At 50.1% G+C, this 15,329-nt stretch overlaps 1 protein-coding gene across 1 annotated transcript in view; it reads right to left on the bottom strand.

Annotated features, from left to right (window-relative positions):
* The window catches only part of UNC80 (unc-80 homolog, NALCN channel complex subunit), a 253,218-nt gene that overhangs the window by 62,253 nt on the left and 175,636 nt on the right, over positions 1 to 15,329 (bottom strand). Inside the window, 6 exon segments of the mRNA XM_039912541.1 lie at positions 7,032 to 7,250; positions 7,909 to 7,944; positions 8,105 to 8,197; positions 8,854 to 9,024; positions 11,263 to 11,359; positions 12,978 to 13,116. Coding sequence (XP_039768475.1) covers positions 7,032 to 7,250; positions 7,909 to 7,944; positions 8,105 to 8,197; positions 8,854 to 9,024; positions 11,263 to 11,359; positions 12,978 to 13,116 — 755 coding nt within the window.

Raw genomic sequence — 15,329 nt, 5'->3', positions numbered from 1 at the left:
GTCCCACATTTCCTTCTGGCTTCATTCATTCATTCATTCATTCATTCAGTAGTATTATTGAGCGCTTACTATGTGCAGACCACTGTACTAAGCGCTTAGAATGATCAATTTGGCAACAGATAGAGACAATCCTTGCCCAGTGACGGGCTCACAATCTAAATGGGGGAGACAGACAGCAAAGCAAAACAGAACAAAACAAAAACAAGACAACATCATCAAGATAAATAGAATCAAGAAGATATAGACCTCATTAACAAAATACATAGGGTAATATATAATATATACAAATGAGCACAGGGCTGAGGGGCGGGGAAGGGGGAGGAGCAGAGGGTGGGGGGAGGGGCAGAGGGGGAGCAGAGGGAAAGGGAGGCTCAATCTGGGAAGGCCTCCTGGAGGTGGTGAGCTTTCAGTAGGGCTTTGAAGAAGGGAAGAGAGTTAGTTTGGCAGATGTGAGGAGGGAGGGTATTCCAGGACAGCGGTAGGACGTGGGCCGGGGTTGATGGCGGGATAGGTGTGAATGGGGGACAGTGAGGAGGTGAGTGGCAGAGGAGCGGAGTGTACGGGGTGGGCACTAGAAAGAGAGAAGGGAGGTGAGGAAGGAGGGGGCAAGGTGATGGACAGCTTTGGAGCCAAGAGTGAAGAGTTTTTGTTTCGTGCGAAGGTTGATAGGAGGGGAGTGACATGCCCAGAGTGTTTCTGTAGGAAGGTGATCAGGGCAGCAGAATGAAGAATAGACCGGAGTGGGGAGAGACAGAAGGAAGAGCGATCAGAGGAGGCTGACACAATAATCCAGTCGTGATATTATGAGAGCTTGTACCAGCACGATAGCAGTTTGGATAGATAGGAAAGGGCAGATCTTGGTGATATTGTGAAGGTGAGACCGGCAGGTGTTGGTGACAGATTGGATGTGTGGGGTGAATGAGAGAGCTGAGTCAAGGACGATACCAAGATTGCAGGTCTGTGAGACAGGAAGGATGGCAGCGCCATCCACAGTGACAGGGAAGTCAGGGAGAGGACAGGGTTTGGGAGGGAAGATAAGGAGCTCAGTTTTAGACATGTATCCTTCAGGATATCTCTACTTGAATGTCCCACATTGATACCCCAAACTTTAACATGTCCAATACTGAACTCCTCACTTTCCCACCCAAACCCTGTCCACCCCTTGACTTTCCCATCACAGCACCATTATCCTCCCCGTCTCATGAGCCTTGGCATGATCCTCTAATTATCTCTGTCAAATCACTCTGTCACCAAATCCTGTCCGTTCTACCTTCACAGCATCACTAAAATCTGTCATTTCTTCTCCTTTCAAACTGATACAACACTGATCCAAGCACTTCTCCTATCCCGCCTTTCATTCATTCAGTGGTATTTACTGAGCGCTTACTATGTACAGAGCATTATACTAAGCGCTTGGAATGAACAAGTCAGCAACAGATAGAGACAGTCCCTGCCGTTTGACGGGCTTACAGTCTAATCGGGGGAGAGAGGCAGACAAGAACAGTGACAAATAGAGTCAAGAGGAAGAACATCTCATAAAAACAATGGCAACTAAATAGAATCAGGGTGATGTACATCTCATTAAACAAAATAAACAAAATAAATAGAATGGTAAAGATATATACAGTCGAGCGGACGAGTACAGTGCTGAGGGGGTGGGATGGGAGGGGGGAGGAGGAGAGGGAAGGGGGGAGAAGAGGGTTTAGCTGCGGAGAGGTGAAGGGGGGTAGAGGGAGCAGAGGGCAAAAGAGGGGAGCTCAGTCTGGGAAGACCTCTTGGAGGAGGTGAGTTTTAAGTAGAGATTTGAAGAGGGGAAGAGAATTAGATTGTCTGAGGTGAGGAGGGAGGGCATTCCAGGACCGCGGGAGGACGTGGCCCAGGAGTCGACAGCGGGATAGGCAAGACCGAGGGACGGTGAGGAGGTGGGAGGCAGAGGAGCGGAGCGTGCGGGGTGGGCAATAGAAAGAGAGAAGGGAGGAGAGGTAGGAAGGGGCAAGGTGATGGAGAGCCTTGAAGCCTAGAGTGAGGAGTTTTTGTTTGGAGCGGAGGTTGATAGGCAACCACTGGAGGTGTTTAAGAAGGGGAGTGACATGCCCAGATCGTTTCTGCAGGAAGATGAGCCGGGCAGCGGAGTGAAGAATAGACTGGAGTGGGGAGAGAGAGGAGGAAGGGAGATCAGAGAGAAGGCTGACACAGTAGTCTAGCTGGGATATAACAAGAGCCTGTAGCAGTAAGGTAGCCTTTTGGGTGGAGAGGAAAGGGCGGATCTTGGCGATATTGTAAAGGTGAAACCGGCAGGTCTTGGTAATGGATAGGATGTGTGGGGTGAACGAGAGAGATGAGTCAAAAATGACACCGAGGTGGTGGCCTGAGAGACGGGAAGGATGGTCGAGCCATCCACGGTGATAGGGAAGTCTAGGAGAGGACCAGGCTTGGGAGGGGAGATGAGAAGCTCAGTCTTGTTCATGTTGAGTTTTAGGTGGCGGGCCAACATCCAGGTGGAGACATCCTGGAGGCAGGAGGAGATGCGAGCCTGAAGGGAGGGGGAGAGGAGAGGGGCAGAGATGTAGATCTGCGAGTCATCTGCGTAGAGATGGTAGTCTAAGCCGTGAGAGCGAATGAGTTCACCAAGGGAGTGAGTGTAAATGGAGAACAGAAGAGGGCCAAGAACTGACCCTTGAGGAACTCCAAAAGTTAAAGGATGGGAGGGGGAGGAGGCACCTGCGAAGGAGACCAAGAATGACCGGCCAGAGAGATAAGAGGAGAACCAGGAGAGGACGGAGTCCGTGAAGCCAAGGTGAGATAAGGTGTGGAGGAGGAGGGGATGGTCGACAGTGTCAAAGGCAGCTGAGAGGTCAAGGAGGATTAGAATGGAGTAGGAGCCATTGGATTTGGCAAGAAGGTGGTCATGGGTGACCTTAGAGAGAGCAGTCTCGGTAGAGTGGAGGGGATGGAAGCCAGATTGGAGGGCGTCCAGGAGTTCAGGAATTCTAAGCAACGATTGTAGACGACTCGTTCTAGGATTTTGGAAAGGAAGGGTAGTAGGGAGATAGGGCGATAACTGGAAGGGGAAGTGGGGTCGAGAGCGGGTTTTTTTTAGGATGGGGGAGATGTGGGCATGTTTGAAGGCAGAGGGGAAGGAGCCATTGGAGATTGAGTGGTTAAAAATAGAAGTTAAGGAAGGGAGGAGGGCAGGGGCGATGGTTTTTATAAGGGGAGCGGGAATGGGGTCCGAGGCGCAGGTGGAGGGGGTGGCACTTGCGAGGAGGGAACAGATCTCCTCTGAGAATACTGCAGGGAAGGATGGGAAAGTAGGGGAGAGGGTTGGTGGGGGGGAGGGGAAAAGGGGAGGGATGACTTTGGGGAGCTCAGACCTGATTGTGTTGATTTTTGTGATGAAGTAGGTGGCCAGATCATTGAGGGTGAGAGATGGGGGAGGGGGAGGAACAGGGGGCCTAAGGAGAGAGTTAAAGGTCCGGAACAATTGGCGGGGGTGACGGGCATGGGTGTCGATGAGGGAGGAGAAGAAGTTTTCCCTGGCAGAAGAGAGGGCAGAGTTAAGGCAGGAAAGGATAAATTTGAAGTGTGTGAGGTTGGCTTGGTGTTTGGACTTTTGCCAGCAGCGCTCAGCAGCTCGAGCATAGGAGCGTAGGAGGCGAACAGAGGAGGTGATACAGGGCTGTGGGTTAGTGGAGCGAGAGCAGCGGAGGGAAAGGGGGGCGAGAGAGTTCAGATGAGTAGAGAGGGTGGAGTTGAGAGCGGAGACCTTATCATCGAGAGTGGGAAGTGAGGACAGGGCGGCAAGGTGAGGAGAGATGCTTTGGGAAAGACAGATTGACTACTGCATCAGCCTCCTTGCTGACCTCCCTGCCTCCTGTCTCTCCCCACTACAAGCCATCTTTCTCTCTGTTTCCCTGATCACTTTCTTAAAAGCACAGTTAGCCCACTTCTCCCCACTCCTGAAAACCTCCAGTGATTGTTCATGGCTTTCACATCAAACAGAAACTCCTTACCAATGGCTTTAAGGCACTCAATCAGCTCTCCCCCTCCTACCCTTACCTCGCTGATCTCCTACTATAAATCAGTCTGCACACTTGGCTCCTCTCATGCCATCCTGCTCTCTGTATATCAAGATATCGAGATATCAACTGTTTCTCTACCAAATTCTTGTCCACATTCCCACTCTGGCCTGGAATTCCCTCCCCTTCCATATACGACAGGTCACCACTCTCCCCATCTTCAAGCTTTAATATAATCATTTCTCCTCCAAGAGGCCTTCCTGACTAAACCCTCGTTTCCCCTATTGTCTCTCCCTTCTGCATCACATATACCCTTAGAGTTATACTATGAAATGCTTGGCAATCACCCCATCCTCAGGCCCATAGCAGTTATGTAACAATAATAATAATTATGGTGCTTGTTAAGCGCTTTCTATGTACCAAGCACAGTTCTAAGTGCTGGAGTAGATACAGACACAGTCCCTCAACCCTCATGGGACTCACACTCTTATACCCATACTTATACTTTATACTTTACAGAAGAGGGGACTGGGCACAGCGAAGTAAAGTGACTTTCCCAAGGTCATACAGCAGACAGTTTGCTGAGCCGGAAATAGAACCCAGGTCCTTCTGATTCCCAGATCAGTACTCTATCCACTAAGTCATGCTATTTGCTTGTATCCACTCCAGTGATTAGTACAGTGCCTGGCACACAGTAAATACTTAGCAAATACCATTATAATTATTATTATTATTATAAGCTTACACTCCTCCCTTTCCCCATTTCTCCCATCTGTATTTATTTCAATGTTTGTCTTTCCCTCTACTGTAAGCTTCTTGTGGTTAAGGACCATGTTTACCAACTCCATAACAGAACTCAAAAAATACCACTGATTGATAGTAGGCCTTTAACAAAACACCTTAACAAAAGTCAATAAGAAGCAGCATGGCCTAGTGGATAGAGCACGAGTCTGGGAGTCAAAAGAACCTGGGTTCTAATCCCAGCTCCACCATTTGTCTGCTGGGTGATCTTGGGTAAGTCACCTAACGTCTCAGTGCCTGAGTGGCACACAGTAAGTGCTTCACAAATACCATTTTTAAAAATACCACAATTGTTAGTATTAATAGTATTGCCAGGTGAAACCCCTGAGGGACAGGGGTTTCACTTGAGGGACAGGGACCATATCTAAGACCCAATTATAATTGCGGCATTTGTTAAGCGCTTACTATTTGCCAAGTATTGTACTAAGATACAAGATCAGGTCCCACATGGGGTCACAGTCTAAGTAGGAGGAAAAAAGGTATTGAATCACCATTTTGCAGATGAGGGGCCCAGAAAAGCCAAGTGACTTGCCCAAAGTCACGCAGCAAGTAAGGGGCAGAGCTGGAATTAGAACCCAGGTTCTCTGACTACCAGCCCAAAATCTTCCTTGCTTCTCACATGCTCTTTCCCCAGGACTTAGTACAGTGTTCTGCACACAGTAAGCACTCAGTAATTATGATTAAAAAATAAATTCTGTCAAATTAAGGCTCTCTCCAGCTTCCAAGGCCTCTGGCATCCCATTTCCTCCAGGAGGCATTCTCTAACTCACTTTCTTCTCCCCAGATCATATCCTCACAACACATCTCGGCACTTATGTATTCATCATCACCTGTGGCGCTTATATTCACTATACTGAATTGCCCTCTCTATTCTGTAATTCCCTTCTCTAGATTTCCTTTCCCTTCCCATAACCAGCTTCATTACTTACTTTCTTCCCTAACTCTAAATAAGCTGTAAGCTCCTTGAGGTGCAGAGTGTTCCTGAAACTCTATTTCGGTTTCCCAGGGCATTTAGTATGGTACTTTGTATCCAGTAGGCTCTCAAAAAATGCCTCTCACTGATGGACTGATCATATGGACATTTGGTGGAGTCTGAAAGGTGTGGGGGCAGGTGAACTGAAGAGTAATGAAAAGACAAATTAGTAAACAAGAACATCTTTCCTCTTTCCTTTCTTTACTTTTGTTTGTTGGGCTGGTGAGTGTGGGGGATTTTTCCAGGTGGCTTTGCTCCAAGGTTGACGAATCCACTAGAGTGTCTTGAGGCCACCAGCCCCATGCCCAGAATGCGGGAGGAATGCATCAAGGGCACAGCGGTGTCTGCCACTGTCAGGGCCTGACAGAGTTGCCCTAGCCCAAGACCCCGGGCTAGGACCCTGGGCCAGGACTCTGGGCCAGAGCCCAAGACCAGGCCTACTGTCCCTGTCTGTCAGAGCTGGGCCTCCAGTCACACCTCACACCATCCCCACCATGTATCGATGGGGGTTGGGGGGAAAGAGGTGTGTCCCCATCTAAGTGCCTTTCTAAATTGGTGGGACCTGGGCACTCCAGTCCCACTCATGATTTCCTGGCCCATGGGATACTTGAGGGCCCAGGCCACCCTCCTGCTAAGGGGAGACGGGACATAGGGCGGTGAGCAGCCCTTGCAGAGGGTGTCATCGTTCCCCCGGAAGAAGAATCTGGGGCCAGGCTCCAGACCACCCAGAACTCTGCTTCCACAGGCACGGCATGCCCAACATGGTCACCTCACAACCCTCACATAGGGGTGCCCCCTCTGTATAGGCAGCGGTGACTGGAGACATAGGGATGGCGAAATCTGCTTCCCTAGGAATGGGCACATTCGAAGGAGCAAGAGGAGCATTTGGGCCAAGTGGAGAGAGCATGGGTTTGGGAGTCAGAGGACATGGGTTCTAATCCTAGCTCTGCCACTTGTCTCCCATGTCACCTTGGGTAACTCACTTAACTTCTCTACTTCTCATTTTCCTCATCTATAGAATAGGGATTCAATACCTGTTCTCCCTCCTACTTTAGACTGTGACCTCTATTTGAGTCAGGGACTGTGCCTGATCTGATTATCCTGTATTGACCCCGGCATTTAGCACATAGTAGGTGTTTAATTAATAATATTAAAACACACACACACACACAAAGACACACACACACAAAGATCCCATTCTCAGGATGCAGCAGGAAAGGCTGCAGGGAAGCCACTACCTCATGTGTGACTTCACATCCAGCAGCTCCAACGAGGTGACCCTGGGCTCCCCAGCCAGATTCTGCAGGATCTTGAGCCGTGGCCCACAGTGCTTGTAGAACTCAGTGCAAATGTTCAGGAGAGACTCCCGGGGCCGCCGGAACTCCTCCCGCGCAATCCTCTCGTCCAGCTCCTCCCGAGGAAGGCCCTGCCCTTCCTCCAGCAAGTGCAGGTTTTCCCTGCGGCATTGAGAAAATGGGGAGGGTGGGACGGGGGTGGTGGGGTGGGGGGGAGGGAGGGAAGGAAGGAGGGAGAGAGTGACAGAAAGAGGGAAGCAGGGAGGGAGGGAGAGAGGGATGGAAGAAGGGAGGGACGGAGGGATAGACAGATGGAGAGACGGAGGGAGGGATGGAGGGAGGGATGGAGGGATGGAGGAAGAATGAGAGGGAGGGAGGTAAGAAGGGGGGCCAAAGAGAGGGAAGGAGGCAGGGAGGGAGGGGTGTGAAGGAGGTGGAGTGAGGGACACTTGAGTTGGGTGGGGTGAGGTGAACAGCCAGAGCTTGGCCAAAAGGACAGGAAGGGAAGTGATGGCAATAGGCTGCTCCTCCTCAGGTTGAGGGGTGGGGCACTGGGGAGAAAGGTGCTGCTCTGTGGTAATCAGCCCATCCGCGTGGGTGCCCTCTCTGCCAGGTGAGGGCTGAGACCTGTCGGTTGACTTCAGACTACAGAGAACATGAACGTTTCAGCACCAGCCAACGTTCAGAAACTGTTCTTCCCCACTGTCCTGCAGGTTCTCTGGATGCAGGGGCCTTTGGCATAATGGAGGGGAGGCGGGAGGGAGCCCAGCCTGAGTTGCCCAAATGGGGGTGACAGAGAACAAGGGTCTCTCTTGGGTACCTGATGAAGTGCAGCTTAGCCCCCTGCTCCTGGTACCTGGGAAGACAGACACAAAGCCTGAGTTTGATCAGAATGTTCCCCGCTGTCAGGAGGTTAGGGCTGGGATTGGGAGAGAGGGAAATGGGGCAGAGGAGGAGGAAATAGAGGAGGAGGAGGGAAAGGAGAAGGGCAAGTAGCCAGGACACCAGAGACGCACCTGGTGTTGCCCCCCGATGACACTGTGTGGTTGGCTGTGGCGGTTCCCTTGTGGCCTGGGTCACAGCGGCTCATTTGAGGGGCCGTCATCGGTCTAGGAAAGAGTGGAGCATGCGTCAAGGACCCCAAAGCCAAGAAATCCCGGCTGACCATACAGGTCTGCCTGGCTTCCACTGAGTCTTGGCCACAGAATCATCCCAACCAGGATTTGGGCAATGAGCAACCAGCCTCAACCTCCACCACTGCCCAGCAGCTTCAGCCAGAAGAATCCCCTTGCTTCCCTCTCACCCTCCCTGCCTCTTTCCCCACCTCCCTCTCTCCCTCTCCTTTCTATCTACTTTCCCATCTCCATCTCTCCCTCCCTATCTTCTTCCCTGCCTCCCATCTTCAGGCTTACTGCTCTGAGCTCTGGGGATAGGCTGTTTCCCTAAATGAAATTGCTAAAAGAGATGTCTTTCTCCAACAATCCAAGTCATCGTTTGAACCCATATCCAGGGGGTTCATTGGGTCAGCTGATTCTCACTCTTTGAACACCAGCAATGAAACTAGGCTATGGCCCAAAGCCCTCATGGTGGCCTGATCCTTCCCATCCTTGGCACCAAGGATGGATGTCAGGAAAGTTGGTCTGAGTCAGAGCAGAGTCGGAGGCCACGGGACTGTCCAGGGGGCCGGTGAGAGGGCCGAGACCCTGAGGCGGGAACCCTAGAGGGCTCAGCCTAATCCCGAGTGGCTGCTCTGGGGAGGAAGGACCTGGTCAGAGCTTCCACGCTGTACAGGAGGGCCTGCAGGGAGGTGGCCAGAGCCGCTGTGGCAGCAATCTCTTCCCGGGCGGCTGGCACAGTCTCCACCTGGGACGTTTGTCTCTTCAGCTTCTGCAGGTAACACGGAACTAAGGCTTCCAAGACCATCAGCATCTGAAGACTGATCAACACCCGCAGAGAGAGAGAACAGAAATCACCTTTTACATTCTCCTGTACCTTTTGGACGTTCCTGCTCCAAGAGCAAAACTCCCCTCAGGGTGAGATTTTGGGGTCCTGCAGTTGACGCCTAATGCCAATAGAAAACCCTCCTCTATTGCTAACCTGGTCTGCTGGTGGTGTTCAGAAGCTAATTGGGTTTGGCTGCCCAGGACTGCCTCTTGGACATTCTAGGGACAGGGAAAAGCTTATATTGGAGGGGCTGAGTGGTCTCTGGCAACTCGGGAAAAAGGAAGTCAGTAGACATGGTCTCCCATGGTCAGCAAGGAAGCACAGCCCATTTTTCAAAGGGAACTTAGGAACAAGTTTTCTAATGCAGCACTCCTGTTTGCCATTGCCCGCTGGCGGCCTTTCAGCGGCTCTATAGTGCGCCACTGAGGGTGGGACAGGAGACTTATAATAACAATAATAATAATGATAACAATAATAATAATAATAATTGTAGTATTTGTTAAATGCTTACTGTATTCCAGGCACTATACAAGCAAATCAGGTTGGACAAAGTCCCTGTCCCATCTGGGCTCACAGTCTTAATCCCCATTTTACAGATAAGGTAACTGAGTCACAAAGTCACCAAGGCCACACAGCAGACAAGTGGCAGAGCCAGAATGAGAACCCATGATCTTCTGACTCCCAGACCCATGCTATATCCACTATGCCTTGCTCCTTCTCCCCTAAATCCTATAAAATCCCAAGAGAAAAATGCAGAAATGGCAGATCCTCAGGAGACGGTCTGACCAGGAAGATGGCCCACTCAGGGAGATGCTCGGCTTGGGGAGATGGCCTGCTTGGGGAGACGATGTGGCCAGGGAGATGACCTGCTCAGGAAAATGGCCTGCCCAATGAGACAACCCACTTGGGAGATTGGTGCCCGGGGAGATGGTGTGCTAGGAGAGACTTACACCATACTTAAAGACTTACACCTCCCCTTAGCACTCAATGTACTTCACCTTTAAACTCTGGGGTTTTCTTGTTTTAGTGTCTCTCTCCCCAACTAAATTGTAAAGTCCTTGATGGCAGGGATGTGTCTTTTTAGTCTATTGTATTGTACTCTCCCATGTGCTCAGTACAGTGTTCGGCACACAGTACATGCTCAATAAATACCACTGATTGATTGATTGATTGACGTAGTCTGTCCCACATAGAGCTCATAGGCTAAGGGGGTGGAAGAAAAGGTATTGAATCCCTGGGTTACAGGGGAGGAAACAGGCACAGAGAAGTTAGGTGACTTATCTAAGGTCCCACAGCAGGCAAATGGAAGACCCAAAATAGAACCCAGGGCCTCCTGATTCCCGGGCCACACAAGTAGGTGCTCAATAAGCACTTCTGATGGATTGACTGAGACCCACATGGCCCCACAGAGGCTATGCCAGGCTCTCAGGCAAACCTGATGATGACATGGCTGCCATTGTGCAGATTTAAAGGTTTTCTCTGTGAGGATCCCTGATACGCCCCCCCTCCTCTGACTTATGCCACATTGTTTTTGTGGGACTTCCCAGTCTGTGTAAACTTTACCACCTTCTCTCTTCCCTGCTAGACTGAAGCTCTTTGAGGGCAGGGAGCATGTCTACCAAGTGCTTAGGCCCAAGCTCTGCCAAGTAAATACTACTCACTGATTGACTGACTGACAGATTGATCTCCAGTGGTGACAGAGGGAACATTGGTGCTGGAAATTTTAGAAATGGACAGCGAAGCGTCTGGAATTGTATGAAGAACAAATAGGGGGTGGGCCAGCTGAAAACTGGACTGGATGGTTGAAAACTGGCCATTTTGTCCCCCTACCTGGCAGCAATCATAGCCGGGACTCCAGTGTGTTCAGCGTGGCTCAATGGAAAGAGCCCGGCCTAGGGAGTCAGAGGTCACGGGTTCAAATCCCGGCTCAGCCACTTGTCATCTGTGTGACTTTGGGCAAGTCAGTTCACTTCTCTGTGCCTCAGTTACCCCATCTGTAAAATGGGGATTAAGACTGTGAGCCCTACATGGGACAACCTGACCATCTTGTATCCTCCCCAGTGCTTAGAACATTGCTTTGCACATAGTAAGCGCTTAACAAATGCCATTATTATTATTATTATTATTTCTGCAGCCCCTGGCTCTCCACATCTCCTAGCTCTCCCCACCCACCCTCCCTCTCTCCAGAGTGCCCAGGTCAGCCCAGCCCAGCCCCGGGTCGAGCAGTTACCTGCGGAAAGACTCGGGAGCATAAGCCACCACAGTCACGCACAGCTTGATGGCTTCGCTGATGGAGAAGGTTAGGTCTTCGTTCCCATAGCAAAAGTCTGAAGGGGCAGAAGGTCAAGGGTTAACTCTGCAGGGGACATGGTAGAGCTGGTTCAGAGTCCCATGTGTTTTCTCTCAGGCCTTCCCTCTGAGATACCCTAAGGGGGAGAAGCTGGAGGCAGAGAAATCAGCAAAGGTAGCTGGATGTCCAGCTACTGAGTGTTTGAAGGGACCCTGAATGAAATGGAAATGAAAAGGGTTTAGTAAAGCAGAATGGTCAACTAATCCTGCCTTTGCCAGTCACTAGCCCCTATTTTCCATGACCTATGGCTTTTACAGCATTTTTGAGTGCTAGGCTGAGTGGAGAAAACAAATCTAGCCTGGTTCTACTGGCAAGACCTGTGGAGGAATAGGGAGTGAGGGCAGGAGAGGTGGGAGGGGGCAGGGCAGGGAAAGGTTGGTTAACACCAAGCTTCAAAGGGGGGTAGAGCTAAGGGGCTGAGGGGCAGTAGGAAACTCTCCTAGAGGCAAATGGCCTCAATGCCCCTGAAGTTCTAAGGTAGGAACTTTTCAAAGGTCAGGAGGCCAGGCACCGTTTCATGGCTTCTGGTCAGATGGGCTGGCTCCCTCTCATGGGATGCAGACTTGAGGTACACCTTGCCATTTGTTGTGCAAGAAGTGTGGGCTAGTGGAAAGAGCATAGGCCTGGGAGTCAGAGGACCTGGGTTCTACTCCTGGCCCTATCATGTGCCTGCTGTGTGACATGGGCAAGTCACTTACTTCACTGCTCTGTGCCTTAGTAATATCATCTGTAAAATGGGGATTCTTAGGATCTGACCTCCTTTCTACTTAGATTGTGAGCCCTGTGTGAGACAGGGACTGTGTCTGATCTGATTATTTGGTACCTTCCTCTGAACTTAGAACAGAGCTTGACACTTGGTAAGCCCTTAACAAATATCACAGTTATTATTATTACTTCTTCTTTAGACCTGTGTTGATCAATTAACACTTGTTTGTCTTTTTATATACTGTTTGAAGTGCCGGGGTAGATTTAAGTATATCAGGTTGGACACAGTATCTGCTCCACATGAGGCTCACAGTTTAAGTAGGAGGGAGTAGGATTTAATCCCCATTTTACGACTGAGGAAACTGAGAGGCATGGAGAAGTTCAGTCACTTGCCCAAGGTCACACAGCAAGCGAATGGCAGAGCATTCATTCATTCAGTCATATTTATTGAGTGCTTACTGTGTGTAAAACACCATACTAAGTGCTTGGGAGAGTACAATATAACAATAAACATACACTTTCCTTGCCCACAATGAGGTCCTCTGACTCCCAGGCATGGGAGGTTCTTTCTAATAAGGCATACTGCCGTTTCAAAGAACCTCCTTTGTTAGGGGTTAGGGATTGGAAATTTTGGAAATCCTCTCTGCCATAATGCCACCAACCTCCACCACTTGTCTAACGGTGTCTCTAAAGAGAAGGGTGCCCACTGGGCAGCCACAATGCACCCTAGCTGCACCTGCCAACCAGGGATAGAGGGCGCCCGGATGGATGGATGGAAATAGGGTGTGGCATGGCCCTGACCACACTACCCCATTGGTTCACTGTCCTCCAGTGAATAACATCCCACTTCTCCAAGGCCAGCCAGCTTGCAGAGGCTGGGCAGTTTTTACCCAATGACTTGAGGGGCTTCTCGGCTTTCACCAGTTCCAAAATGTCCAGTGTATCGATGGTTTCTCCCTCCAGGGACTGCAGGAGGTCGAAGAGGCACTGGGAGGAGACGCCTTTGCTGGACCCACTATTGGCTGCATCCTGTGGAAACGATGAATTGTTCCATCAGTTCCCACTCCCGCCCTGAACCCCGTAGGACTTCCCTTCAGATTCCAATGGCCAGTCTGGGACCCTCACACTGGCTCGCTTTCCCACAGCTTGGTGGCTGCTCGGCAGACTGTGGGCTGAGGGACGGATGGAAATGCAAATGGAAATGAAAATACAATGTCACTGCATCCATTAGCCCCACAGGACCGGCACTTACCCCAGACTTCTTGGTAGCCATGATCCAGAAGTGGCCAGTCCTGAAAGGCTAATTGGAGCTCAGAGGAACAGTGACACCATGACTTAACCAGTCCAGCCTCCTCACTCTCTGCAAGTCACTGGATCTTTCTCAATCAATCAATCACATTTATTGAGCACTTACTGCGTGCAGAACACTGCACTAAGTGCTTAGAAGACTGTTCCCTGCCCACAATGAGCTAGAGTGCAGTCTAGAGGGGGAGATGGACAGTAATGTAAATAAATAAATTACGGATAAGTGCTGTGGGGCTGAGAGTTGGGTGAAAATCCAAGTGCCAGGGCGACACGGAAGGAAGTGGGGCGAGAGGAAATGAGGCTTAGGGAAGGCTTCTTGGAAGAGATGTGATTTTAATAAAGCATTTAACTGTGCCTCAGTTTCTTCTACTGTAAAATGGGTATTAAATATATGCCCTTCCTCCCATTAGTCTGAATCCCAGATAGGACGAGGACTGTGTCTGATCTGATTGCACTGAATCTACCCTTAGCGCTTACTACCCTTCTTGGCACATAGTAAGCACTTGGCAAATACCAGTCATTCCATTAGGGTGTAAAATCCTTGAAGGCAGGAATCACTCTATTATGCTCTTCCCAGCACAATATTTAGTATTTAGCTCTTAATAAGCGCTCAACAAATACCACTGATTGTTTTACCATCGGCAAGTTGCAAATGAAGGAAGCAACATTCAGAATTGACTTTGGGGACTCGCCCTGGCGTTTTATTTCCTCAAGATGACCAGTCCAGAGTCTTTTCAATCTCTCCTCTAAACAGGGGACTCCAGAGGGAATTCTAATTGTATAAAAGCACCTGCTTCCTTTCTTCTTTTTTATTCATGCTCCCCCTTTCCCTCCCTCTCTTTCTCCTTTCAAGGTCTAGAAGCTCCTGTACCCTTTTCCTAAAAAGAGCCACAAAAATGCAGATGTTAACATGACTTAAGTGAAGGCCTCAGATTTCTGTTGACCCTTGCCATCCGCGAGGAAAGAGGTAGTGATGAACGCAGAGGTGCTAAATCGAGGCCCTGTTCTGGGTTCTTCAAGCTTCTCCTCCAGGTGGGATCTTGTTGATTCTGAGGTTAGGGGAGGCAGTTAATAGACACAAATCTCAGCTGGGCAGAGATTACTTCAGTCAGTGGTATTTATCAAGGGCTTCCTGTGTGCAGAGCATGAACTAAGGGTTTAGGGGAGTCCAACAGAATTAGAAGGCACATTCCCTGTACATAATGAGATAAGAGTCTAGAGGGGAGGAGAGTTGTAAGTGTTTACACATGGGGTGTCACTGGACTGTGTCACTGTGTCACTGTGACTGGGGGGAAGGGAAGGCTCCACACCGTCCCTCTTCCTCCCTCTCCCTTCAACCCCCTCCAGCAACTGCCTTAGCTTTTCAAAGAGTGAGTCACAGGGAGAAAACTCCAGTGGTTGCCCATCCATCTCCTCGTAAAAACTCCTCACCAGTGGCTTTAAAGCGCTCCACCACCTAGGCCCCTCCTCCCTTGCCTAGCTACTCTTCCTCTACAAACCAGCCCACACACTTTGCTCCTCTGGTGCTAACCTTCCCACTGTGCCTCACTCTCACCTGTCTTGCCACTAACCCCTGGCCCATGTCCTGCCTCTGGCCTGGATCGCCCTCCCTTCTGAAATCTGACAATTACTCACCCCATCTTCAAAGCCTTATTGAAGGTGCAGCTCCTTCAAGAGGCCTTCCTTGACTAGCCTCCCACTTTCCTCTTCTCTCACTCACTTCTGCATGACCCTGACTTGTTCCCTTTGTTCTTCCCCCCTCCCAGGCCCACAGCACTTACGTACATATCTGTAAATTTTTTGAAATGATGCCTGTCTCCCCACTCTATACTGAAAGCTTACTGTGGGCAGGGAATGTGTCTGTTTATTGTTGTACTGTGTTTTCTCAAATGCTTAGTACAGTGCTTTGCACACAGTAAACACTCAATAAATATGAA

The sequence above is a fragment of the Ornithorhynchus anatinus genome, chromosome 7, assembly GCF_004115215.2.
Source record: "Ornithorhynchus anatinus isolate Pmale09 chromosome 7, mOrnAna1.pri.v4, whole genome shotgun sequence".
Classification (NCBI taxonomy): Eukaryota; Metazoa; Chordata; class Mammalia; order Monotremata; family Ornithorhynchidae; genus Ornithorhynchus; species Ornithorhynchus anatinus.
Note: the sequence above shows the minus strand (reverse complement) of the source record. Positions and strands in the feature narration are given on the sequence as shown.